Source organism: Crinia signifera, chromosome 2 (assembly GCF_055691185.1).
Source record: "Crinia signifera chromosome 2, ASM5569118v1, whole genome shotgun sequence".
Lineage (NCBI taxonomy): Eukaryota > Metazoa > Chordata > Amphibia > Anura > Myobatrachidae > Crinia > Crinia signifera.
Window position 1 is genome coordinate 369,277,927 of NC_139218.1, and position 27,929 is coordinate 369,305,855.

General features: G+C 48.0%; 1 protein-coding gene across 1 annotated transcript; it reads left to right on the plus strand.

The window, feature by feature from the left end:
* Positions 1-2,902: 2,902 nt before the first annotated feature.
* On the plus strand, positions 2,903-27,886 carry LOC146059215 (polyunsaturated fatty acid lipoxygenase ALOX15B-like). Its single transcript, XM_083171332.1, has 15 exons — positions 2,903-3,100; positions 8,021-8,234; positions 10,858-11,062; positions 11,399-11,480; positions 13,037-13,159; positions 21,249-21,349; positions 22,713-22,885; positions 22,993-23,139; positions 23,513-23,716; positions 24,494-24,580; positions 24,715-24,884; positions 25,335-25,456; positions 26,119-26,219; positions 26,883-27,053; positions 27,513-27,886. Exons 2-15 carry the CDS (start codon positions 8,088-8,090, stop codon positions 27,690-27,692), a joined length of 2,013 nt encoding a protein of 670 aa, XP_083027458.1. The 5' UTR covers positions 2,903-3,100; positions 8,021-8,087; the 3' UTR covers positions 27,693-27,886.
* The last annotated feature ends 43 nt before the right edge of the window (positions 27,887-27,929 follow it).

Consider the following 27,929-nt stretch of genomic DNA (forward strand, 5'->3'; position numbering starts at 1 on the left):
GCGTGGCGGCGCGGGAAGCGCTAGTTATTTGCTATTCACTACAGGGACCCCGCCGGCCGCAGCCAGCTTTATACACATGACGGCGCCGCAGGTACCCCTACGGCACAGACACCCCTGACCGCCCCAGCACTGCAGGGACGCCGGGGCAGCAATTTTTTTACACAGGTACCAACCCCCCCCCCCTCCCTCCCCCCGGCACCGGGGCGCCCCCACCCCGACTCGCCTGTTGCGCTCCAGTGCCTTGCACCGGCCCTGGGCGTGTACTACTCCGTGCTGTGGGCAGGTGAGGCAGAAAGGTCTGCGGCTGCGGTGGGGGAGCTGTGTAACTAACTAGAGATGGTACACGCAGCTCCCGGCCACCGCTTGTAATCCTAGACATGAGCAAGCGCTGGAGTGGGAGACTGAAGGAGGCAGCAGAGCTGTTTCTGCTGGGAATGCAATGAGCATTTAACCCTTGGGGTGCAAGCATGTAAACACCCTGTATAGGCAGATAATGGCCCTTATTCTGGTTGGTGCGGTAATATCCGTGTGCGTTCGTGCCGCCGATGTTTTGTGTATGCGCATGTGCAGAGGCGTCTCTGCGCATGTGCGAGCCGGACGCACGGCAACATTCCGCATGAAATGTGTACACTACGAACAGGGGGTGGAGAGGGGTGTGAAGGGCTGTTTGGGCTCATTACCATATGTTTACACCCCGCGTTTCATGGGCGTTCCCATGAAAACGCTGGGCGTACGTATGGTAATGCAGCCGTGACGCACGTGTAGGGGGCGGACATATGACATTGCCGGATGTCAGCTGCCCGCCCAGATCCCTGCTTTTGCACGGAGAAATGCCCGTGTGGTCTGAGGTTGCGGGAGCTGGCGGACCACTCGGCCCTGCATTCGATGTTCTGCGACCATCGAATGATGGGGGAGGTTCCCTGAGATGGAGGAGGTGTATTGATGAGAAATAAACGTGCAGTCCGGTCAGACAGCTCTTTACCGCGTACGGACGGAGTTGGCGATCCGTATGGAAGGCGGGGTTTAGGACGCACGGTGCTGGCCGCATAATCGGATCCGGCCGCACCGATCTGAATAAGGGCCAATAAGATATATGCAGTGTGCATAGGAATTTGTTCATAGTTTTTGTTTTTACTATAGTCCGGCCCTCCAACGGTCTGAGGGACATTGAACTGGCCCCCTGTTTAAAAAGTTTGAGGACCCCTGCACTACAGTATGTAACACTGTGTAAGCCATTTCTTGATGAGAACTAGCCGGAATAAGCTTTAAAGTGATCTGAAGTGTATCTAACATAGGGGACTGTGAACTTCGCAGTGTTGCCTGTGGACTAACTTTTTCACTGCAACACAAACATACAAGTCTCATTTATTTTTAAACACATCTATCACGTCTAACACCAACAAAGTGTCACATTAGAACATAATAAATATACATGTAATGAGGGTTAAAATGTTGTTTTATTAGGGTGTTTATTAAGGTAGACAATTTAGTTAATAGAAATCAATTATTACAGTACACTTAGTATAATTAAGTAATTGTCATAATTATACTTTAACGGGCATATTTGCAGGCCAACCGAAAACACTGGGTGTGCCCAGGAAACCGCTGGGAGTTCTCATGCGTACCTGCCTTCAATGGGCGGCCGTCTGACGTCAACCGCCCGCCCAGTTCTTGGAGCAGGACGCCGAGAGTCTAAGTCCACAGAGACTGACTTAGATTTGGGAGCACTGTAGAAATCATTCGATAGTTGGCGACCATCGAATGATTTCGGGCCTGCACTCTAGCCTGCAAATGGATGTATATGGAAATCATCCATTCACAGCGCGGCGCGTCTATTCGCTGGGTGACGGGCAGTGAGTCAACAAGAATCAGGGCCACAGTGTGGGTTACAGTGCAGGACAGATACAGTGCAGGATACAGAATGCATCAGATACAGTGCAGGATACAGTGTAGGACAGATACAGTGCAGGATACAGTGTGGGTCAGATACAGTGCAGGATATAGGATGCATCAGATACAGTGCAAGATACAGTGTGGGTCAGATACAGTGTCGGTTACAGTGCACGTCAGATACCATGCAGGGTATAGTGTGTGTCAGATACAGTGTAGGACAGATACAGTGCAGGATACAGGATGCATCAGATACAGTGCAAGATACAGTGTAGGTCAGATACAGTGTCGGTTACAGTGCACGTCAGATACCGTGCAGGATATAGTGTGTGTCAGATACAGTGCAGGATACAGCGTAGGACAGATACAGTGCAGGATACAGTGTAGGACAGATACAGTGCAGGATACAGTGTAGGACAGATACAGTGCAGGATACAGGATGTATCAGATACAGTGCAAGATACAGTGTGGGTCAGATACAGTGTCGGTTACAATGCACGTCAGATACCGTGCAGGATAGAGTGTGTGTCGGGTACAGTACATATTAGATACAGTTCAGGATACATTGTGGGTTGGACACAAATTGGGATACAGTGCAGGATACAATGTGGTCTGGATACAGAGCCCAATTAAGACCTGATCACAGGTTAAGTTTGTTCTCAAAATGGGCAATACCATGTGCACTGCGGGTGGAGGGGGGGGGGGGGGGCAAATGTAACATGTGCAGAGAGAGTTTGAGAGAATTGATACATTTTATACAGTTTTTACAGAGTAGCAAAGTGGCTTCACTATAGTCAAAAAAAATGATTCATATATTAAAGCAGAATCTGTACTTACAGAGAAAATGTTACCCAATGTATGATGCAGCAATGACTTGTCACCTAACCATATCTATTATGGTAATACTTGGCATAAAGCCATGATGAGAAGGTTGTCATGTGACAGGTATGCTTCAGTATAAAAGTTAGTGTAACAGCCATTGGGTGTGTCAGTCTTTTTGAACTGCCATCCCTGCCTGCTGCCATCCTTGCATGCACTGTAATTGCAAATCTTTTTAATAATACTTTACTTTTCGCACCGACAGTTGTAATTGGTTAAATAGATATTTCCAAATCAGTTGGTGCTGTGGCTTTTATCACCCGATCCAGAGGTGTCGAAAAAGAAAAACCAGGTGTCTCTCTACTGATGGCCAGTGGGCGCAACAACAAAAGTAAGGTGCTGCTTGTAACTTACCTTTAAGTATGTAACGGCGAAATACATTTGTTGTTCATTTATTGGTGATTGTGATGCTACACTGAACTAGTGGATAAGGAGCAAAATTTAACTGTATGCATATTACTCAGGGCCGGATTTAACTGCATGTATATTACTCAGGGGATCAGTACCCCTCTATGTAGGGGTGCCCTGTGATTTGCATGTTGTTTAAAAGTTTTTTTTTTTTTTTAAGCTAAAGTTTTTGTGCATGGGGTGGGGAAGTGCTGCAGCTTCGTCGATCTGCCAATGTGACAATGATTAATGGTGCTGAGCATCGGGAGCCAAGGCACACCAACGTCACAAGTGTGCAGTGCATTACTGCGAGTTGACATGTTCCATGACATTTTGCACACACTGAGAGGTTTGTGCTTAGCTCTGCTTGGTGGAGCTCATCATATGCTTCTCATGCCCATGGAGAACAGCAGCAGCGGCCTCATCATGGGAGGCATGGGAGGGTTTTTAATCAGAGGCAGTGCTGAGCCTGTCAGGGCTCCTACAGAGTAAGGTACAGAGGGACAAACACAGGCTTTTCATATGGTATTTTATATATATATAAGTTTATGTTTATATTAACCCCTTGAGTGGTGGGTTTTCATGGGACAGGACAAACCTAACAGGGCAGGTTTGTCCTGCCCCAAGAAAACCCACCACTCAACTGTAGTGCGCTGCATCTAGAAGCAGCAGCAGTAGCAGCGGCCCCAAGCAGCCACTCAGGGAGGAGGAGGAGGAGTGCCTGGCATCAGCATGGAGTGTGCTCCGGTGTTTGGCTCGAGTGCACAGCGATGATGGATGGGGGCGGAGGGGAGTGATCTGTGGCGGCGCAGAGGGGAGTGACCTGCGGTGGCATGGAGTGACCTTCAGCAGTGGCGGTGAGGAGTGCCCGGGGACCGACGGATGGACAAGTGAGGGGAGGGGAGTAATCTGTGGCGGCGCGGAGGGGACTGACCTGCAGCAGCGGCGATGAGGAGTGCCCGGGGGAAAGACGAATGGACATTATGTAGGCGCATAGTGCGCCAGTGCTGGAGGCAGCACTGGCGCACATCTACTTACTGTATTGTGGTATGCCCGGAAATTTTCCGGGACAGCCCGCTGTGACAGCACAGCAGAGCCCGGAGAACTTCCGGGCATACCACCGAAGCGGTTAATCCTCCGCCCCTGCAGTTACCCATTGACCAAGTTTATACTATCTTTAATATGTGTTTTGACAGTGTAATATTCTCCCATGCACTTTGCAGCCAGTACAGACAAGTGGGAGCGGGGCACCTGTCTAAAGTGACCTGGACCCCCCGAAGGCATAATCCGGCCCTGGTATTACTTATGGTATTTCCGTGGCCCTTGTTGTTGTAATGGGATTGAGAAGAGAATACAACTTTCCTTGCCTTTATAGATGATTAAAATGGTCTTAATTTATTCAATATTTATTCCGATGGGGCATTGCTGTTTAACTTAGATAATTCACCTCTAAATCTTTCCCTAGTGGTACATTTACTGAGGGGGATTTGTGTGGGTTTCTATTACAAAAAGCTGGTCATTGGTGAGGTTTGGTGGCCATCATTACAGGATTTAGCAGTCACTGATGGGTACATAAAGGGCCTGATTCAGACTCTCCAATTCGGTAATAAAAGTCAGTCTGAACTGACGAAGATCGCAGAAACGGGGGCGGGCGCTAACATCATGTGACATTAGCCGCCCGCCCCAAGCAGGCATCGCATTCCCCTGCTCCATACCCAGCTCGCCCCCTCTGGAGCGAATGACCCGGCTAGTGTGAAATTCGCCAAAGCTGTTAGCTCCCTGAGTTTGCACATGCACAGACACGAGCATGCGCATGTCCCAAACATCGGAGTAGGCGCTGAATTTGGACCCGACCAAATTGGTCAAAATAGGCCCCAAATGATTGTAATTGTAATTATAACTAAAATAGTGCACATATATATTAAAGTCACACATCCCAAAACATAAAGTACATTTTTCAGTGGAGACGACTTGGAGCAACTACATATATAAAACAACTCCAGACTGAGATACACAAATAATGTTCATTGGCCCTTATTCTGGTTGACTCGCTCAGATGCAAATTTGCATCCTGCAAGTCACCCTAACCCCACCTTGCAAATGGTTAGTCGGCGCCACCTATTCACAAGCAGGATTCATTCGCTAGGCTTGCGAATGGATGTTTTACATGAACATCCATTCGCATGCCAGTGGGAACCTCCCCCATCTTTCCATGGTTGGCAACCATTGAATGATGGCATATGTAATGGTGGTCCAGACATCATTGTGTCAGCTCTCCGTGCTCCGCACGTGCGTCCTGGAGGCATTAGCATGTGTACACCCTGCGTTTTCATGAGAACGCATTCACATATGCTAATGACCAGCCCGGCACCCCATGCCTCTCTCCACCACACACTCACAAGGCTGGGTGCGTGCACCCGGCGAACAGACTTTTCGCAGAGTACACAAGCACCCAGCGTATACACATGTGCAGAAATGCTGCTGTGAATGTGCATACGCAAAATATCGGACAAGCGGCCGCTGCGAATCAACCAGAATGAGGGCCATACTCCACCATTACATTCATCAAAGACAGCCAAGCATGAAAATCAGGACATTCTGCAGCCGTTTAAAGTCCTGCTATGCAGACCTTGGCCAATAAATACATATTTACAGCAAATTGCAAACTGCAGTTATCTAGAGCATCCTCAGCTATGCCCCAAGATAACAGATTTTCAGAGTAAGGGGGTATTCAATCCTGGGTCACAACTGTTGCTCTGTCCTGACAGCCAGCCCATTTTTGTTTTGCTCGACAGCATGTTGCCAGGGGGGATTCAATGTCCCGCTTCGTGATCGGTGAAAAGGGGTCAAGTCTGCGTAATCGCCTGTGGTTTGTCGAGATTCGGACGTGATCACAACAATTCACGGCCGTAATCAACAAAACGGGCCAGACAGTTTTCAAAGTCGGGCCCGTTCTGTCCATCTTCTTCTTCAATGCTGTCAGACAAGACCGAATTGAATAGACGCCCACCGCTATTTCCCCAGTCGGAAATAGTGTTGGGAATAGCGTTGAGTCAGATAATACTTGAAGGGGATGCAGTTGAAATCCTGGTGGTCGGAATCCCAGCGTTCAAAATCCCGACGACGGAATCCCGACCGCCGAAATCCCGACACTTTCTCCCACCGTGGGTGTCCACGACACCCATAGAGGGAGAATAAATTAGTGTGCCGAGCGTAGCGAGGCACCGGGCCCACTGCGAGCGCAGCCAGCCCGCAAGGGGGGGGGGGCGATCCATGCCCCCCCTTGTTGGGATTTCGGAGGTCGGGATTCCGGCGTCGGGATTTTGAACGCCGGGATTCCGACCGCCGGGATTGCATACCAATCCCTACTTGAAGAACCCAAACCCCAAAGTATTGTGCCTTCAGACATTCGCAAGTTAAGTGCCAAAAGGTACCAGAAGGCTGGCCTACATTTGGGGCAGCTATTGGAGGCTCTGCCACCAAACCTCACCAATGGGACTGGCATCAAATATGTTCTGTGCAAAATAAATAACTGAATTTGCTGAAAGTGAAAAGAGGTAGAAGATACACAGGGGGGGGGGAGCAAGGACACAATTGGTTAATTTTGTAATAACTAAATGTATTCAGCCCCTCTCCAATTCAATAACCAGTCCAGGTATAGGAAAATAGGGGGACAAAACAACATAAGGTTCCCCTTATTTTCCAAAAAACTGCTGAGAGGCAGGGAGTGTGTAAAGCTGTAGCAGGGAGACTGAAACATGGAGTCTCCCTGAAAATGTAAACCAGTCCCAAACTGCTCAGCCCAGTGCTGGAATCATTTGGAAAAATGGACAAGAGATAACCAGATCTTGACTACTCCCGGAACCCCTAGTGGTGGGGGATATGGTGTTAATCATTATTTAAGAGTTCCTAATATTGTTTTTAAAGGTGTACTACAAGCACCAGCAGCCTCTTCATGTCTGCGTTAGGTCTACAGGTCGCGAGGTCGACATGGGTTTTTTTCACAGTTTTTTGAGCCGATATGTGCTGACAGGCGGTATTTCATGCCCTACCCTCCACTAGGGCATGGTGGGAGAATAAAATAGCGCAGCGAGGCACCGTGCCCGAAGCATTGCGAGCGAAGCGAGTGATGTGAGGAGCTGTGGTTGACTTCCAACTGTGTCCATGTCGACTGTGTCAACATTCGGGTCAAAAACCAGTGAAAAAACCCATGTCGACCTCGCGACCTGTCGACCTAACCCATGTCGACCTAACACATTTGCTGACCTAAAACCATGTCGACCTTGTCAGATGTTGACCTAGACACATGTTGACCTTCATCTATGTCAACCTAGAACCCTGTCGACCTTGTTGCCTGTCGACCCAACGGTGTTGACCTAATGACTGTCGACCTAAGTCGGGTCGACAATACGATCCACACCCCTCCCTGCTATAGTGTTACCCCACCATCACCACATCCCCCTGCTGGCTCAGTCCAGTGTTGGTTTTTAAAAAATATAAGAAGCCTCAAGCCGAGTTTTTCCACTATTTTTCAAAACCAGCCCAGGCTGAGAGGACAACATCATACAGTCTGGACAGATCATACCGGGTCGTGTAGTGTTTTAGTCAAATACGCCGACCACCTGTAGGTATATTTGTTTGCACTATTCTGAGGGTGCTATTGGGTTTATGAACCCAATGGTCACTAAATCTCGAGGTTGCTTTTGCTGTCTACTTATAAAAATGGCTGTTTGATTCCAATGGTCTACTGCTAAGTCTGAATGTATGTGGATGTTTCCTTTGAATTTGCCTTTAGTAAATTTGCAGTATTGATAGATAATCACACAAAATAATGAACTTATCTAAGTTGATGCTTAACCCTCAGGTCTGAGACATTTCTAACTGGTCCACTTCATCCAGCGCTGCTCCATCAGGCATCGTTACCGGAAGACATGAGGACCTACAAGCTAAAGATTTCAACAGGGATTGACCTGGGTGCTGGGACCTGTGATCAAGTCTCCATTGTCCTTGTGGGCACCCTGGCAGAAAGTGATAAGCATCAACTGAATCATAAGTGGAGTAACTTCAGACCTGGAGCAGTAGGTGTCTAATGGAATGAACAATATTATCAGTATTCATACCTCCCAACTTTTGCAGTTCAGCAGTCGAGATGCTGCTGCGCGCCGGAGGCGCGTCGAAATGTTCGGGGGGCGTGGCCTAATTTGGGGGCATGGCCTATACTCGCGGCTCCCCCCCGCGAGGCCACGTCCCCATTTTGCCTCTATGGGGGCATGACCCAGAGGCTCTGTGAGCCTCTAGCCATGCCCCCAGCCCCCTGGCTATGGGAATAGACGCTGTGCGCATGCGCACAGCGTCTATTCCCCGCTGCTTAGCAGCTGACAGGGGGGACTCCCAACAGCCCCCCCACACAGCGGGACACTGCCGCCCGCGGGTGGGACAGCGGGACAGGCCCTGATTATCGGGACTGTCCCGATAAAATCGGGACTGTTGGGAGGTATGACTATTGCAGGCTAATCATTATAGGAAGTAGAAGCTGTGTATGTATACTATGGATGGATATTTCAGATAGGTATCATCTTTAGACCTACAGGAAATGTACTGTGCACAGAAGTAACAGTGTTGGTTGGGTATGAACTAAACTGCCCTGATACTCCTATTGTAGTAACACAGTTGCTTGGCGGACTTCTTAGAGCTGGTAACTGGATTGGTTGATATCACATTACACAATATTCCAGAGATAATATACTTTGCAATCTAAATTACAGGGCATAGGTACTGTAACATGTTTTATTGGCAAATACTGAGCGTAGCATTCTCGTTTATAGAAAAAACTGCAGGACTGCAGTCGCCCCAGTAAAAGACAGCACTGCAGTAAACTTGTTGTAGTCCATGGCTGCACTGGCTTTACCATGACTGGCAGTGAATTCCTATTGGAAGTGCTACCTTCTATCCAACCACTGTCAGCCAGTCCCTGTGGGAGGCACTCTGCTACTGCCAGATCAGGCTGCATTTATCAGAGAGTATGCTACCTATGGGAAGCCACTTCCTGCTTTCCCGGCAGCCAGATCCGGCTTCTATGGGCTGCAGCCGATGCAGTCCATAGAAGCTGGGGTATAAAAAATTTGTAGACAAGCACCTGCCAGAACTATTGCACAGGTGCTTGGACCCAACCGTCTTCTCTTCTCCTCCTCTCCATGAATGAATAGTGGTAGACACCCTACCCAAAACAGGTAGGAGCCACCGCTAGTAGTAATATTCTAGTCAATGTGAATAACCTACTGAATGTTTCCTAAAATGGGAGCCTTAACATGTTCTGAATAATAAAAATGTACATACAGTTTATTGTGTAACAACAAAATAATTGATACTGGTTATACAGTAAAAAGTAGTGGTCTGATTTGTTCCTTTGGCCTACAGTATATAGACAATATACACTAACTATACCTCTCATTGGCCCTTATTCTGATCGGTGCGGCCCGATCAGAATATGCGGCCACGACCGTGCAGGCGAATCCCCGCCTTCCATACGGATCGCCACCTGCCGTCCGTACGCGGATATGTGGCGATCCGCATGAAATTGGACGGGGATACGCCTCCTCCATGGTGGGAGCAGCCCCTGCATTCGATGGTCGCCGAACATCGAATGCAGGGCCGCACGCTCCACCAGGTCCCGCAACACAAGACCACACGGACACTTGTCCGTGTGAAATCTTGTATGGGGGCGGGCAGCTGACATCCGGCGATGTCAGATGCCCGCCCCGTACCCACGCGTCACGGCCTCATTACCATGCATACGCCCCGCGTTTGCATGGGAACGCCCATGAAACGCGGGGCGTATGCATAGGGTAATGAGGATAAGTAGCCCCTAACGCCCCTCTACGCCCCCTGTGCGGCGTATAAAGAATCCTTGCGGCGAAATCGCCTGCACATGCGCAGAGTGACCTCTGCACATGCGCAGAAGAAAAACATCGGCGGCCCGTACGCAAGCGGGAATATCCGCATCGATCAGAATAAGGGCCATTATCTGGATTAGAATTCCATACCCTGCAATTGATATAACCTAGATAATAAGTAGCTTCTGCTTGATTAAATCTCCAGCAGCAAGATGTCTTCATAGAGTCCGCTGTGAAACTTGGTCTTCGTGAGATTGGTCTTCAGCAAATTCACCGTCCCATTCGCACCCACCAGTGCGGGCGGGGTGGGGCACGGGGCGGCAGTGGGTTGACACGCCCATGGGAACACCCAGCTTTTCATGGGTGTTCACATGAAAACGCTGGGCATTACCATGGAAATTCGTCAGTGACGCATAATCTTTCATCCATGGACTGTTGCCTGGTCAAAGTAGAGCTTCACTAGCATTAAGTTAGTGGTGGATCCAACAAAAAGTGAAAGCCTATAACCTCAGGTTTTTATTCGTCAGTTTAAAAATTCCACTAGACTTTTTCTCAGTGTAACACTACGTATATGAACAAATGAGAATTTTTTGGTATTTAACTTTAAAGCAATGGGGTTCCGTGTATTCCCCAAAAAATAATGCAAAACGTGTGGTCAATAAAAAGCTATATTTTTCTGTAAAATGCTATGTACATTGATAAAGTATTATCTGTCTACAATTTCCCCGATCCATAGTACAGTATGTGTCCTAGTAACATTCTGTGGTTCCTTGGTGCATTTTTCTCAGACATCGCTCTGCTTTTACAGGTGACTGAGTTTGAAGTTGACACAAAGAAAGATCTTGGAGAGCTCCTGCTGGTTCGGTTGTCCACAGTGACCTACAAGGTTTTTAAGTCACTAGCTTGGTATTGCCGATATGTCAATGTGACCTGCCCTAATGGTCGGCTCTACCAGTTCCCTTTTTATCAATGGCTACCTACTGGAATAACTGTGGCAATACCAGAGGGAAAGGGTGAGATTCTATCCAGACTTGTATTATGCTCCCTGGGGGATCTTATCACCTGGTCTAAGTGGGTGGTCATCATTGTGGGATAGATAAATGTTCTCACTCCAATACATCACATTATCATAAACCACAACATGAGCTTCATCTTCATGTTGGTGTACAGAACTATAGCTGGGATTAGTGAAGAGAACCAGCATACATATCTTTATACAGTATGTGGCAAGGTTTCCACTAATGGACCTTCCTTCACCTTATGGAGACACCTGATTCTTCTGTGTCCATGATCAATAACCATCAATAATAACCAAGCTAACTACAATGCAGTACTCTGTTCTGTTTCAGGCATCATATTATCTGGGGCTACTAACCCTCTTCTAAAGGAACAACGGACAGCGGAACTGGAGAAAAAGAGAGAAAATCACAAGTGAGTGGCCAATATACTGTACATCTAGTACAACTTTTTTGCCGTTGTGTCTCTAAGGAATATATTGTTTCTTCTAGGGCAGTGGTTCCCAAACTGTGTGCCGTGGCTCCCTGGGGTGCCTCGGGACACTTGCAGGGGTGCCACGGTTTGGTGGACCAGGACCAACTCAAATTATTTATGGTCAATTATTTATGGACAAAACCAGTGCTGGTGGCTGCCAATCATAAAATGTGTGCCCTTTACCACATAACTGAACCTAAGAAGCACATTTAAACACAATCTACTTAATTTTATATTTATTTTATTGGGCCTAGGGGTGCCGTGGATACCCCGTGGATACTCTAGGGTGCCGTGATTTGAAAAAGATTGGGAACCCCTGTTCTAGGGGACAGAAAGTTTTGCCTTTTAGTTAATTTGGTAATTTCCTTGTGGAATAATGTCTTCCTAGTGGCCAGGATATCTTTCATTTCCTTATGAACGTATGTTTATGATTAGCAAATGGCAAATTTCATAGCTATTTATCTTGACTGTTAAACTACCAGGAAAAGACCAAAGACACTCTTGCCGAATATCTATATTTCCATTGAATAGGTCTGAAATATTATCTAAACTCCATTCCTAAAGTAAGTAGACCTTATTCTGAAAAATAGCTAATTCTTTCAAGAAGTAACACATTCCTGTGGGATCAATCGGTCTACACTAAGCCATGGTTTGAAAAAAGGAGGGTGGTAAACCAAGCTTAGCGCTTCCCTTGTACAGGCACCAGAAGAATATAAGTGAAAGGTACGGTGTTATACTTCCTTTCTACGATCTGTGATGTCAAATTCCCTTCAAGATCAGATGAAAAATTCTCATGGAGTCGATTTTCCAATGTGTGGATATGAAATATAAGCAAAAAAATGGCAATGGTATCTGTAAAAATATTATTTTTTCTAAATTGTGGTACGTAGCCAGTAAATGCTCACCTCACTTACACATGTAAGATGCGGTCATACATATAATGGTTTCTTTACTGAAATATGGGTGGCATACCCGTACTCATGATGTGCTGTCGTTTTCTGCTCTCATCAAGGTATCTTTAAGAGTCCTCTTGTTAAAAATCACATTTATTGACAAATACAGGTGGTTTAAAAATGGATTACATTAAGATACAAAGGAGGATAAGGCAGGGTTCTGAGGTGGATGATAGTCTACAAATCGACATGTTTCGGGACATCAAGTCCCTTTTTCAATTCTTGAAAAAGGGACTTGATGTCCCGAAACATGTCGATTTGAGGCTCTTGTCATTTTTTTAACCCTAAGGAAGGATTCAAGGTAAGAGCTGCAGAGAGACTGACTGGTTCAAACCTTAGAGCTTGTCCGGATCAAACCTAAGTGTGTGGACTATCAGTATAGCAGTATAGCCATCAATGGCAATCGATGGTGAATGCACCAATGGCCATCCCTAAGAAAGTTAATGTCTCTGTAATCAATAGGAGTATGAATAGATAGACATGGTACATGTAAGAATAATATATTTGAAGATTTTCTATAGCATTAACCTTTGTTTCCTGCAGGTGGAAATCTTATGCAGAAGGCGCCCCTCACTGCATTGCGGTAGACAAGGTTGAGGATCTGCCCATTAACGACCAGTTCTCTTTTGTAAAACATAGCAGCTTCAACGTCTACAAGACGGCCACGTATGTATTTAGTGTTAGTAAATCCAAAATCAATGTAATTTAACATCTGTAAATTAGCTTTTGATAATTTACTAAACCGAAAATATTTGTGTGTAATCTGTTTTACGACCGGTGTATTAATTTTTATTTATTTTTATGAATGAATACACCATCGGCTGAATCCAAATTTACTATCAGGACTATGCTGAACACGGCCGGTAAATCAGCAGGAAATATGCCTGGAAAATACCCTTATTTTCCAGATGTATTGGGCTGTAGCCTGCATGGATCAGTTAGATATGTGCAGGCTTCCATGCAGTGGTGTAACTAGGTGCCACGGTGCCCGGAGCAAGGGCATGTTTCGCGCCCCCCCCCCGATTTGTAGTAGGCGGGGCTCTTGCACGGAAAAAAGGGGGTGCAGCCTCAGTGCCGTCTTACCCATTGGGCATAATGGGCAGTTGCCTTGGGGCCCAAGTGTTCTAGGGGCCCACCCCAATTGGAAAGACAGCACTGGGGGCAGTGGCTGGGAGGACGTGGCTGGTGGCAGTTGAGCCGGGTAGCAGGTGAGGACAGTCTGGGCTGTAGTTACCCTATACACCCGCCCTGCACTGTGCAGGCATATCTCCCTTGGGAGCTGCAGCGGCGGGTGATGAGCAGCACCACAGCGGGGATAAGGGTCAGTGCCGCAGCAAGGATCGGGGCAGCGATGGTGGCTTGGAGCTTGTAGTAGTCCGCAGTAGCCCACCCAGCAGTGTGTAGCTATATCTCCCCTGGGAGCTGCAGTGGAGGGTGGTGGGTGGCGAGCAATGCCACAGCGGGTATCCGGTCAGCGCCGTAGCAAGGATCTGGGCAGCGGCGGAGGGAAGGTTGTAGTAGTCTGCAGACCGCAGTGTCCGAGAAGCGCTGAGTGAGCGGTGGACACTGTGGAGTGCGGACAGTGGCAGCAGAATTTGATAATTCAAAAGATAGGATGGCCGCTGATTGAGAGAGCGGCCAATCAGTGGCCGGCCTATCTTTTGAATTATCAAATTCTGTCGCCACTCTCCGCAGTGTCCGACGCTCACTCAGCGCTTCCCGGACACTGTCCATCTGAAGTCAGTGGTCCTTTCTCCCACTAGGATACAAGCTAGGATACTAGCACGCCCTGAGCCCTGTGATGTCATGCTGTCCCTGACTCTCATTGAATTCCTGTGTGACATCAGTGCTACAATTTGAGAATCATTGATAACTGTGTGATAAAAAGATGCTGGGACAGGTGGCTGGCTGGATGACAGCTGGTGTTGCTGCGCTGTTACCTCTCTCCTTATTGCGCTGGTCTGTGGTGAAGGCGATGAGGTTGCGGCAGGACCAGGCACACGCCAGGGGGATGGAGGGGCAGTGGCTGGAACGGGGTCTCCTGTCCCACTCACAAATGTACGCAGTGTCCATGACGGCTGCTGCCCCAGTACAGCACTAGGACCGCACAGCTGGAAGACAGAGACAGCGGTCACTGGGCATGTATCACATACACACCAGGAATCCCTCTTAATCCCGCCGGAGTCTCGCAGGCAGGCTCGTTATGCGATACGCGGGTGGGCGGGCGGCAGCAGGACTCATGGGGTGAGCGGGTGGCCCGACGGTGCACTCTGTCTCCGCGCAATGCCAGGCACAGGGCGGGGGAACCGGCGGCAGTGAGCACAGCTCCGGCGCCAAGTGACATTCTGCGCCTGGAGCTTGAGCTCCACCGGCTCCGCCCTAGCTACGCCCCTGCTTCCATGTGTAGAAATAAATAAATAAACACGTGCGGTCCACCCTCATTGAGCCGGTCCTGGTTGCAGAAATACAGGGGGAAAAACAGCTGTGGTTCCCCTGCATTTCTGTAACCATAGTCAGGCTCATAGCCCAGTCCTGGTTCCCAAAATACAGGGGAAAAAATAAGTAGGGGTTCCCCATATTTTGGCAACCAGCAATGGGCTCAAACAGGCAGCGCTGTCAAGACACAACCAGGGGAGACTTTTGACACAAGCTCCCCCGGCCAAAACAAGACAGCTGTGGCTGGTTAGCCTAGGTTGGATCCTTGAGGGAGTGGGGACCCCCCCAATAAAGGGGTTTCCCCTTCCAGGGCACCCCCAGCCTGGGCTGAAGCCCAGGGCTGTCCCCAGTGCCCCTGGGAGGTGGACATTGAGCTGATGGCATAAAAGTGTGTAAAAAAATAGAATAATAAACTATTAGGTTGTGATTTGGAACTATAGGTCCCAGCAAGCCTCGCCCGCATGCAGGGAATTGGAAAATCACAAGTCCCAGCATGCATGGCATTAATGGGTCCGCTGAGAATTGTAGTTCTTTGCCAGTGGCAAGCGGATGCTGAATCAAAGTGGGCAGTGGAATCCATGGCCTTCAATGGTGAGCTCCTGTTCGGACCAGAACTGGATAGATGGATATCCCGGGCTACAGGCGGGAAGTCACACTTCCTCCCTTCGGCAGCTCCACCCCCGTCTCGAAGAACCGCCCAGATGTCTTCTGTTCGGGCCTTTCGTCCTTCAAGCAGGTTCAGAGGTCGATCCAGAGGGGGTGCTCCATCTCACCGGGGTTCCAGAGGTCGCGGCAGAGGCGCCTCTACAACCACACTGGACCCAAGGCAACCAAGCCTACTGCATGATGGTCCTCCATCCCATCTGGGGGATCCCAGCGTGGGAGCTCGCCTGCGGAATTTCAGTCCCTTATGGCTCCAGTCCTGTCAGGACGCCTGGGAAAGAGATCTTGTGACCCTAGGTTACAAGATTCGCTTCAGTCTGTCTCCCCCAAACAGGTTCTTCACAACTGGACTTCCTCTTCCTCCAGAGAAAGGACAACAGTTATTGGCAGCCATTGCCAAATTACAAGAAATGGAAGTGGTGGTTCCAGTTCCTGTAAAACAGCGTACCCGGGCCTACTACGCCAGTCTGTTCCTCGTGCCAAAGCCGGATGACTCGGTACGTCCTAATCTCAATTAAAGGATCTGAACCCGTACTTGCACGTGGTCAGATTCAAGATAGAGTCCCTGCAGTCCGTGATTCAAGGTTTGGAAGAAGGAGAGTTCTTGGTTCTATCAATATCAAGGACGCTTACTTGCACATTCCCATCTGGCCCCCCACCAAGCATACCTTCGGTTCACAGTGCAGGAACAGCATTGGCAGTTTCAGGCTCTCTCGTTTGGCCTCTCACCAGCACCTCGGATTTTCACCAAGGTGATGGCGGTCATGATGGAGGTTCTCTGCACGCAGGGAGTTACTATCATCCCCTACTTGGATGACCTTCTGTTGAAGAGTCGTTCCCGGGAAACCCTATTGGAGCACATTCTTCTCACACAGAAGATCCTCACATCCCACGGGTGGATTCTCAACTTCGCCAAGTCACAGCTTCACACAACTCAGCATCTCTTATTCCTAGGGATGATCCTGGACACCATCCAGATGCAGGTGTTTCTGCCAGCAGACAAGATCCAGTCCTTACAGGTCCTGGTCAGGCTTGTCCTGCGTCGCAGGCAAGTGTCCGTGCACCTGTGCACCAGACTTTTGGGGAAGATGGTATCTACATTTGAGGCGATACAGTACGCCCAGTTTCACTCTCGGCCGCTCCAGCTGTCGCTCCTCCATCAATGGTAGGGCTCTTACCTACACCTGCAGCAGATGGTGACCCTGTCCCCTCGTGCTCACCTGTCCTTGCTTTGGTGGCTCAACACCTCCAACCTTCAACAAGGAAGAAGGATTGCGATTTGGGATTGGACCCTCATCACCACAGACGCCAGCCTCCGTGGTTGGGGAGCTGTCACCCTGGACCCTCAGTTCCAGGGGTTATGGACAGGAGAGTCTCCTCTCGATCAATGTTCTGGAACTCCGAGCAGTCTATTACGCTCTTCTCCAGGCCAGACCTCTCCTCCAAGGCAAGGCCGTACGCGTCCAGTCCGACAACTCCACGACCGTGGTGTATATCAACAAGCAGGGAGGCACCCTCAGTTGCGCGGCCATGAAGGAGGTCAGCAGGATCCTGCTTTAGGCCCAGGTCCACGCTCTGGCCCTGTCAGCCGTTTTCCTGGAGTGGAAAACTGGGAGGCCGACTTTCTAAGTTGGCGGGACGTACATCAGGGAGAGTGGTGCTTACACCCTCAGGTTTTTAAGAAGTTGATCCATCGCTGGGACTGTCCCCAAGTGGACCTGATGGCGTCCCGCCACAACTTTCAGCTCCCCCGGTTCTTCGTGAGAACGCGAGACCCTCAAGCAGAAGGGGTGGGCGCGCTGGTTGCTCCTTGGCCCTTCCAGTATGTGTACCTCTTTCCACCGTTCCCATTGATACCTCGAGTGCTTCAACTAATCTGGAGAGAGGGAGTCACAGTTCTGTTGGTAGCACCAGACTGGCCACGTCGGTCTTGGTACACCAATCTGACAGCACTGCTGATAGACGAGCCGTGGTCCCTGCCTCTTCAGGACGACCTTCTCAGCCAAGGACCCTTCATATTCCCAGATTTAGGTCGTCTTCATTTGACGGCGTGGCTGCTGAAAATTCCATCCTGAGGAAGGCCGGTATACCTAGAGCGGTTATACCCACTATGCTGCGTGCCAGGAAAGAGGTTACACAGCACACTATCACCGTATATGGCGTTCATATGTGGTTTGGTGTGAGAGGCGTGGTGCTTCCACATGCCTGTTCAAGAAGTCGAGACTCCTCCTTTTTCTTCAGGAAGGTTTGACTTCGGGGCTGAGGCTGAATACCCTAAAGGTACAGGTCTCAGCTCTCTCCAACTTTTTTCAGGAGAAGTTGGCTTTTCTTCCGGAGGTGCAAACCTTTTTCCAGGGGGTGCTCCGTTTACAGCCACCCATTCATCCTCCAACGGCTCCCTGGGACCTGGACTTGGTCCTTCAGTACTTACAGACTTCTGTGTTTGAGCCCTTGGAGGAGGTGGACCTTCGCTATCTGACGTGGAAGGTTGTGCTGTTGCTGGCTTTGGCATCTGCCAGATGGGTATCTGAACTGGGGGCTCTTTCTTGTCGCTCCCCTTTTCTTCAGTTCCATGCTGACAGAGCGGAGTTCCGTACTAGTCTGGCTTTCCTTCCTAAGGTAATATCTGCCTTTCACTTGAACCAGCCCATCGTGGTTCCAGCTCTTCCAGAGGACTCGCCGGAAGCGAGATCCCTGGATGTGGTTAGGGCTCTGCGAATCTATGTATCCCGCACAGCCCCCATCAGGAAGTCTGCCTCCCTTTTTGTTACCTACGACCCCTTACGTCGTGGATGGCCAGCTTCAAAGCAAACGCTTTCTAGGTGGATTCGGTTGACTATCCGTCAGGCCTATGTCACCTCTTCTTGGACTCCTCCTGCTTACATCACGGCGCACTCAACCAGGTCGGTGGGTTCTTCTTGGGCGGCTGCCCGAGGGGTTTCTCTCCAGCAGCTCTGCCGAGCTGCCACCTGGTCAGGCTGTAGAACCTTTGTTAAGTTTTACAGGTTTGATACCTTTGCGGCTCCTGCTTCAGTGTTTGGCCGCAGGGTGTTATGGGGTTCTCAGCGCTCACCCACCTGGGTTGAAGGCTCTGGGACGTCCCCAGTGTAACTCCAGTGACATCTAGTGGATGAAGGAGAAAGAGAGATTTTGTACTTACCGTAAATCCTTTTCTCCGAGTCCACAGGTGTCACTGGACGGCCATCCAGCGCTGTTCTCTTCTGTTGCCTTCGGGCTTGTTCCTACAAGGATCATTACCTTGGAGTTTCCCTGCTAGGGTTACGTTGGTTATGTTATTATGTCTGTTGACTATGTACGTTTGAACTTTCAGTGTTTTTCTCACAGTTTTTCTTCTTTACTTCTTGTATTGAATGATGTATGTGGTGTTAACCTCCTCTTCAGAAGTGTGTTTTATCTTCCTGCTCTCTTCCGGGCACAACCTTTTACGACTGACCTGTGAGGGGAAGTAGAAGGGGAGGAGTTAGCCACTCTAATCTTTTATTTAAAGTGCCCATGCTCCCTGTGGTCGCCTTCTATTCCCCAGTGTAACTCCAGTGACACCTGTGGACTCGGAGAAAAGGATTTACGGTAAGTACAAAATCCCTCTTTTTCTTGGTGTGTTTGTGTTTTATTGGGCTATTGGTTCTGTTGTAGAACTACAAGACCCAGTGGGCCCATTAATACCCTGCATGCTGGGACTCGTGGATCTCCAAGTCCCTGCATGTGGGGAGGCTTGCTGGGACTTGTAGTTCCACAACAAAATCCAATAGGTTGTTCTATATTTTACACACTTTTATGCCATCAACCCGGTGCCCACCACCCAGGGGCACTGGGGACAGCCTTGGGCTTTAGCCTGGCCCAGGCTGATCAGCCACGGCTGTCATGTTTTGGCCTGGGGAGCTTGTGTCAAAAGTCTTCCCTGGCTGTGACATGGCAGCGCTGGCTGTTTGAGCCCGGTGCTAGTTGACAAAATAAGGGGAACCCCTTCTCATATTCTCCCCCATAGAGAACCAGGACCAGGCTATGAACCTGGGTGCTGGTTATAGAAATACAGGGGTCCCCAACTTTTCCCCCCTTGTATTTCTGCAACCAGGACTGGCTCAAAGAGCCCGGGGCTGGTAAATGCCGGATGGAGGGAACGTACTGTAGGCTCTTTTTGAATGATTTATTTATTAAATTTTTTACACAGGGCAGCATCGAAGGGATCGCAGCCGCATCGGACTTATTTGGCTTCACCATCGTAAAATACAAATCAGGAGAATACGGCAGATATATTATACATTACAGTCTATCTGCTGTATTCTCCATTTGTATTTTTGGCTGATTATGGCCAATCGCGGTTGTACCCTTTCATATCGCGGATCGGCCTTAATTGGTGATCTTAGTACATTTGGTACTTGTGTAGTTTCACGGCGCCACTTACGTAGTCAGCGTAGTGTCCCTGTTAGCACCAGCGTCGTGTTCTTGCAGCCAGTGTAGTCAGCGAAGTCAGCATCTCTGTCAGCAACAGCATTGTGTTCCCGCAGACAGCATAGTCGGCAGCTTGTGTCTGTGACTGTGTGTACATTCGCGCCTAACCGGAGCTTAAGCAGTAAGAGTAGTCAGTCAGCGTTATCCAGATAGTGTAGTCAGTCAGCTTTGTATCAGAGCATATTACATTGCGTGGGAACCATTGACCATTTTTAACCTGCCCGACATGACAGGTGGGAATGTGTTTCTGAAACACCCCCACTATCCACGTCAGCCTGAAGCATGGCGAGTAAAGCGCGCCCCGCAATGGGGCGCAGTATGCGTCCCCCCCGACCTGTTCATACCCCCACTATCCACGTCGGCGTGGAGTTGATTTTATAAAGTATGGCGAGTGCAGCGAGTCACCGAGCTCCGCAAGGGCACAGGGAAAATGAACCTGGCAAATGCATCCTTTATTGTGCACAAGACGCACGCGCTACCGAACCCCTAACCCTGACCCTCTGCGTGAAGCGGACATGGGCAGAGTTGCCGTACCCTGCCACATAAATTACTGAGACGCACTTGCCTATGAGACACTCGTGCATCCCAGGCAGATGGAGCGCGTCTCTGCCAGCGCCCGCAGGAACGCAGAGGCGCAAGGGATCTGGCGGTTACTGGCGCTGTGTGAGAGACGCTCACTAGGCTTGCCAAGGATGCCGGGGACAGAGCTGCAGCTCACGGGGACAGTACGGTGACTACGCTGCCTGACGGGGACACTACGCTGACGACGTAGGGCTGCCATTGTTCTACGCTGACAACATAGCTTGGCCTATGCTGACACCATAACGTAGCGTGTCGCAGTGAAACTACACAAGTACCGTACATTTCCCCCACTATGTATTTAGGATGATATAAAAGGAGTTCAAGCATAACAGTTTCAAAGAGTCTATCCTTTAGACATATTATATTATTGGCCATTATATTAACTGTGTTAGCTTAGTGATAATGTCTTGGTATAGTAATAACATTGTTCTCAGGGATATACTCGGGCTTGGGTCATAAGAACAAATCTGCAAATTAATTTGCAGGTCCCTTGTAATTGGGTAAGGGACCTGTAGGACCAAGACCAAATTCTATTTTGGGTACAGTATGTGTCAGTAAATCTGGTATATGTTATTTGAAACCTTTATCCTACTTGCTTTTGCAGGGTAACTGAAATGGCAGCGCAAGGCTTTACGAGTCCAGAACCATGGACTGCTCTAGATGATATAGAACTGGTCTTCTGTCGGAGAGGTTTTAATAGCTTGGGTATGTCTACTCTTTTTTTATCAACTTATGTTTACATTTTGAAGTAAGATGAATATCTCAGAACAGAAGTTAGTTTTGCATACGTCACCTCTTTATCATGTAAGCTGTGTGTATCATATGACAATAGAGTACTACCGTGTGAGGAGCAGTGGCGTAACTTCAATTTCAGCGCCCCCCACCACTACAATTTGAGCCCCCATCCGTCCACTCACTACTTACTTTCTTCAGCCGCCCGGTCCATTCACGTCCCGCCGGGACCAGCAGATCCTCCTGTCTGCAGTCCTGGCCCTCCTCCTGATAGAATGTCACATGCAAAATGGCCGCCACTTTACAGCAGACCGTTATTGAGGATGCAAGAGGAGGTTGCCGCCTCCTCTAGCATCCTTACTAACCGTCTGCTCTGAGGGGGGGGGCGGCCATTTGGCAAGTGATTTTCTATCAGGAGGAGCGCCGGGAATGCAGCAGAAAGAAGGATCTGGTGGTCCTGGCACGGCAGCACCAGATGCGGCGGCGGTAACAATAGCTTGCCCAAACTTGCCCAGTGCCTCCAAGCCACCGCGGGGTCTGCTGAGCTCTAGTTACGCCAGTGGTTAAGGAGCACATGAATGCATTAGTGAACTCCAGCTCAGTTGTGTTAGAACCCTGAGGCCATGAGAGGGTCTTGGTCATTAACAGCCACCTCCTGTTCCCTTAGTTCTTGATCTGCCCACTGATACTGAGGTGGCTGCAGGGGCTTATAACTCTAGCTGTTGGTGCTTACACAAAATAATATTAGCTGAAGTACTTAAGACAAGAGTTACAGACAAGAGTTCTCTGGGAATGGTGTAGATGTAGGTCAGGATATTCACAGACTGTTAGATGCAGTGAGTTGGAGGAACACTGTGCAGATGGTAACTTGTTGGCTGAGTACTTGGAGATAAGCACCGAGGACCTCAAAGGGTTAACAGGCACAAAACAAAAATGAGGCAAGGTTGGGCTCAACTTCTGTCAGGCAGAGAATCCATCAGAGTATCAACAGGATAAGCACGGGTGGTGGGGACCTAGAACATGGACAAGCAGTTTACATCCAAGCACAAAATATAACCATCAAGGAATAGCAGGAAAGAATGCCTTTTAAGAGATATTAAGACAGTTCAGTAGAGCCAGAGTGGACAGGCCCCCTTAATGAGTAACTTGGTGCAGCTTCAGTGCTGCACGTAGACAAGTCCAGGCTGTCAGAAGCAGCCCTAGAATTCCCTGTGGTCACCCAACATTCCCATTGCCTAGCGACCAGTGGGGACTGCGGGATAGAAGTGACATGCCTAGTGCCGAAGGTTCATAACAGATGATTGTATAAAATGTCCCTTATATCTTTAATCCCTAGACGTGGTTGCTGAGTTATGGAAAGAGGACTACTTCTTTGGTAGTCAATATCTCAATGGCATTAATCCTACCCTAATCAGAAAATGCTCTAAAATTCCTGAGAACTTCCCAGTTAGTGATAACATGGTGGCTGCATCTCTGGGGACCACCACCAGTCTTAAGAAAGAACTAGAGGTGAGATGTGGCCATGAGATTCTATTTATTCATATGGGCACTGGCCTAAAAAACACCTCTTTAACAACCCAGAAACTCTGCAATAAACTGGTGCTTGTGTTTTGCAGAAAGGCAACGTTTTCTTGTCAGATTACAAGATTCTGCAGGGGGTCCCAGCCAATAACTCCATAAATGGAAAGCAATCATACATGACTGCCCCTATGTGTTTACTGTGGAAGAACCCTCAAGACCAACTTGTCCCAATAGCCATCCAGGCAAGTCTTTGTTGTTATGTCTACTTGATTTCAAACATTTCTAGGAAACATAGTTGTTAGTACGTGGTGTTCATCTGGCGTACAATGACACCTTAAATGTATGTTCCTATAGAACAAATTCATGGCACCTATCCAGGGTCAACAGCGAGCTACTGTTTTATTCTTCTTAGGTTACAACCATCTCCTAAAGTTACTGTAGCATATTATTCCTATGCCATTTTCCACCCACCAGGTAAAGATTAAAAAAAAAACTTGTGTATGGATATACTGTACATAGATACAGGGATACATAATATGCTTTATGGCCTAATTGGTGGAGGATGATTATGTGGTACAAGATGGCACTGTTGTGACAGTTCCGTCTCTATTATAGTTGGCACAAACTCCGGGAGAGAACGTTCCAATCTTCCTGCCAAGTGATTCTGAATGTGACTGGTTATTTGCCAAGATCTGGGTCCGCAATTCTGAGTTCCAGGTGCATGAAGTGGTGACTCACCTTCTCTGTACTCATCTCTTTGCTGAGGTCTTCAACATTGCCACCACCAGACAACTTCCAATGGGCCACCCAGTGTACAAGGTGAGATCTGTTATTAAATTATCGTCAGGGAATACCACATAAGGGGCTCTAGAAAAAGGCTAATGGTATATTTTAAAATGGAGGCTGGAGAGGTGACAACTGGACATAGTTCACTGCAACCAGCAGAAGACACTAATCTGCTTATAAAGGTCAAACAGACATATTATTACCCTCCTCCCCCTCAGCCTAAAACTTACCCTCCCCCACAGCCTACCCCTAACTCCACCTTCTGCCAAAGCCTAACCCTCCCTCCCTGCAGCCCAACCCAAACCCCTCCCCTCCCAGCTTAAACCTAGTGCAGTGGTTCCCAACCCTGGTCCTCAAGTACCCCCAACAGTGCACGTTTTCCAGGTCACCCAGCAGGTGCACTCATTATTCAGACAGATTTTAAAAGATCCACAAGTGGAGCTAATTATGTCACCTGTGATTCTGTGTGGAGACCTGGAAAACATGCACTGTTGGGGGTATTTGAGGACCAGGGTTGGGAACCACTGACCTAGTGCATTAACCTAACCTCCCTTTATTAACAGACCCAGCATACTTCTGATTTTTTTAAAGGGGCAATCATTTACAAGGCATGGGTTTGCCTTGTAAATGATTGCTCCTTTTAAAATAAATTGAGTTCGACCAGCATCCTGCATGGCCGCTGAACTCGGAGGCTAATACATTTGGCCCTTTTGTTATATTACATTATTTAAAATGCATCATTTACTCATGAAGGTCTTTATTAATATTTTTTATTAGTATTATAATGACAATATCTTTTTACTTTCCCAGCTAATCCTTCCACATCTTCGTTACACCCTTGAGATCAATGTCTTTGCTAGAGATGTTCTTATTGGTCCTGGGGGCCTCTTTGATACGGTAAGATCATGTACTATATAATGGCAACAGAAAAGCGCTCCAGCTTAGAGGAAATGGAGACTTTTTAGGGATATATTAAATGTTACAATCTGTTAATACCTAGAACACACATCCACCACCTTCCTTTTCCCCAGGCTATAGCAACTGGAAAAGGAGGGGTGCCGATACTGATAAGAAAAGCAATGGAAGAGGTCACTTACAGCAGCCTCTGTCTCCCTGATGACATCAAGGAAAGAGGAGTGGAGGCCATTCCCAATTACCTGTACAAGGAGGATGGGATGAAGATCTGGTTGGCTGTAGAGAGGTAGTTCTGAGAAACATTATTCTGTCCCAGCTGCCCACCCAGAGGGAGTAACTACTTTTCCACCTTTGAATAAAACTGTGTTCCACTGGTCTTAAGAGGCATACACAGATTTAAGCGATCTGACTAGATTGCGTAGAAATGAAGCATTGGTCGCTACATGTGTACACCCTATAGCAATGACAATTGCATGCACTGTCTATCCTGTCTGCACTGCTCTGCACAGATGGCTCAGCACACATTGTAGGTACAGTGCATGTGTGCAGAGCGATCTGTGCTAAGGCACCTCATTTAGCACGAGGCACCTGTCATCCCTTGTGTACAGGGCTTTAGTGTGAATATGCTGTGGGATATAGAAAACCTTAAAGTTACAGTACATCCCAATTTTCTCTTATGTACATCACCAATACTTTATTACTTCACTGATTGTCCCTCTTGCTTTATCCATTTGAGCTTTGTGTGCAACATTGTGAATTACTACTATGAGAGTGATGCGGTGGTCAGTACAGACCCTGAACTTCAGGCCTGGGTGGCCGAGATATTCAAAGAAGGATTCTTGGAGTATAAATCTACAGGTAAGTAAGTTACATCTTGTTCTGTGATGCCGGATAACAAAGGTGGGGAGCGGTATTAAATCCCGGTGGTCAGAATCCCGGCGGTCAAAATCCCGACACCGGAATCCCGACTTCCGAAATCCCGACAAAGGGGGGATGTGGATCGCCCCCCCCCCCCCTTGCGGGCTTGTTGGGTTCGCCACGCAGCGGGCCAGGTGCCTCACTACACTCGGCACACTCATTTATTCTCCCTCTATGGGTGTCGTGGACACCCATAGAGGGACAAAGTGTCTGGATTTCGGTGGTCGGGATTCCGGCGTCGGGATTTCGACCGCCGGGATTCCGACCGCCGCGATACTAACTGAATCCCCAATGGTGTCCACAATGAGCCAACCTGATCTTTAAAATGTTGGTAATCCTGGTTTTCCATCAGTGCGTTGGAGAGATCTAGATGACTAATAGACTATTGTATTTGATAGAATTTCAGCTTTTTTACATACAGTAAACATTGGATATCTAAAACCAGCTACAAAGGACATAACAAAATCCAATCCACTATAATCCAATTTTCTCAACCTTGTTATTCTGTTTGGTTGTCAGTATATGGTGCTTTATATAAGTTGTGATGGTCCATCAGGGTATAGGAGAGGTGTAGATGACTAATGGACTATTCCCTTTGCTAGGAATACCATCATCATTGCAGACCAAGGCCTCTCTGATCAAGTACCTGACCATGGTGATCTTCACTTGTTCTGCTCAGCACGCAGCTGTCAACAGTGGTCAGGTGAGCTTTGCAATATGCTGTCATATGTGGTGTCTTTCATACTCTCTTTGATTTGGAGAATTGGAGACCAAATTGACTAATCTGAATGAGATCAACCATGGGAGACATTGGCCTACAGGATTGCTGAAACGAATAACTGTGCTGCACATCCTCAATGCCAACATTTTTTTTTACCTTTGAATGTTTTATTATGATACTATTCACCACTTTACACTGACAACTATAACATACATGTTGCAAGCCTATTTTATACAAACCATTTGCTTATGTATTTCATAGTACTACACTCTGATGAATCTGGTTACTGGCCAAGATCTGGGTCCACAATTTCAGATGTATAAAGTGGTCACTCATCTTCTCCATTGGGAACACATCCAATGGTCTTGTATTGTATTATGAAAATGTTTGTTTCTATCTGGGGTAAATTGTTCCTGTCTAAAGCTGCCCATACACCAGTGGTGTATTGGAACAATCTCCCAATCCCTGATGGTTGCGTGTGCGGATTTGGGATCGTAAACGTGTAAAAAAGCCCGATACCCTGGTCCCAAGTGGGATCGCAGAAACGGCATATACTGTATGGTTGGTGGATCGCGGCTTCCAGTGGGGCCGAGGATTGCCCCCTGCTGGAGTATGAAGCCCTTAAGATCTGTTTTCTCATTGCAGGTTGACTTCTATACCTGGATGCCTAATGGTCCCCCATCAATGAGAAGCCCCCCTCCCACAGTAAAAGGAGTCAGCACGATCCAGAGTATTCTGGCTGCATTTCCTGAAGTAAATACTACCAGTTTGGGCATATCCACTGTGTGGCTGCTCAGTAGAGAGCCACTGGACCGGGTAAGTACTGGTGGCCAGTATAAATATTGCACTAAGGTTTAGTACTTTTATGTTCCTCTACTGCTTCTAACAAGCAGAGGCATCTGCAGTACATATAAACATACATGTGAAAATGTATGCAATATATGTGCTGGTATAGTATCCGGGAGTGGCATCGGCGCTGTGTATCAGAGAGAGCCACAGTGCAGAACCTGGGACGTGCATTAGGCTTCACTCTCCTAATCCCACCTCCAGACTCCTGTGAAACTATTCAATGAGAGTCTGGGGCGGGCTTAGGAGAGTGAATCCTAATGCCTGATGATTGGTTTCTCCACAGTGGCTGTGATACATAGCAACACTGATCTCAGATACACTGCCAGCACAAATATTACACACAACTTCACATGTATGTTTGGACCTAGTTTTTAAAACAATTGTGTTTAGGGCATCCATTTAAAAAGATTTCCCATTCCCTTGCAGAGACCTCTGGGCCAGTACCCTGATGTGCGTTTTACAGAGGAGGTTCCACAGACCTACATAAAGAAATTCCAGGACAAGCTGGCTGAGATCTCCCATTCCATTAAAGAGAGGAACAAGAACATGCGTTTGCCATATCCCTACTTGAACCCGAGTGTGGTTGAGAACAGTGTCTCTGTATAACATGACTAGTGTCTGTGATCTACTGATTATGCCTGACCTAGCTACCAGATTCTCATGTCTTGAATTGTATTGTCCATATGAATTCTATTGGACAGGTCCTTTCAGGGAAATACAATAAATGATGTATTATTAATTTAGAGCAGTGATGAAGATTCTATTGTTGATTTTGTCACGCTGTGTAGTATATTTGATTAATTGAGCCCATACAATGGATCATATAGTCTTGGTCTTTATTTT

Bases quoted from the DNA above. Each gene is read 5' to 3' on its own strand.
- LOC146059215 (XM_083171332.1), top strand. From the start codon at position 8,088: ATGAGGACCTACAAGCTAAAGATTTCAACAGGGATTGACCTGGGTGCT. The intron at 11,063-11,398 runs GTGAGATTCTAT...GTTCTGTTTCAG, and splicing joins GGCAATACCAGAGGGAAAGG to GCATCATATTATCTGGGGCT. The intron at 26,220-26,882 runs GTGAGCTTTGCA...TTCTCATTGCAG, and splicing joins CAGCTGTCAACAGTGGTCAG to GTTGACTTCTATACCTGGAT.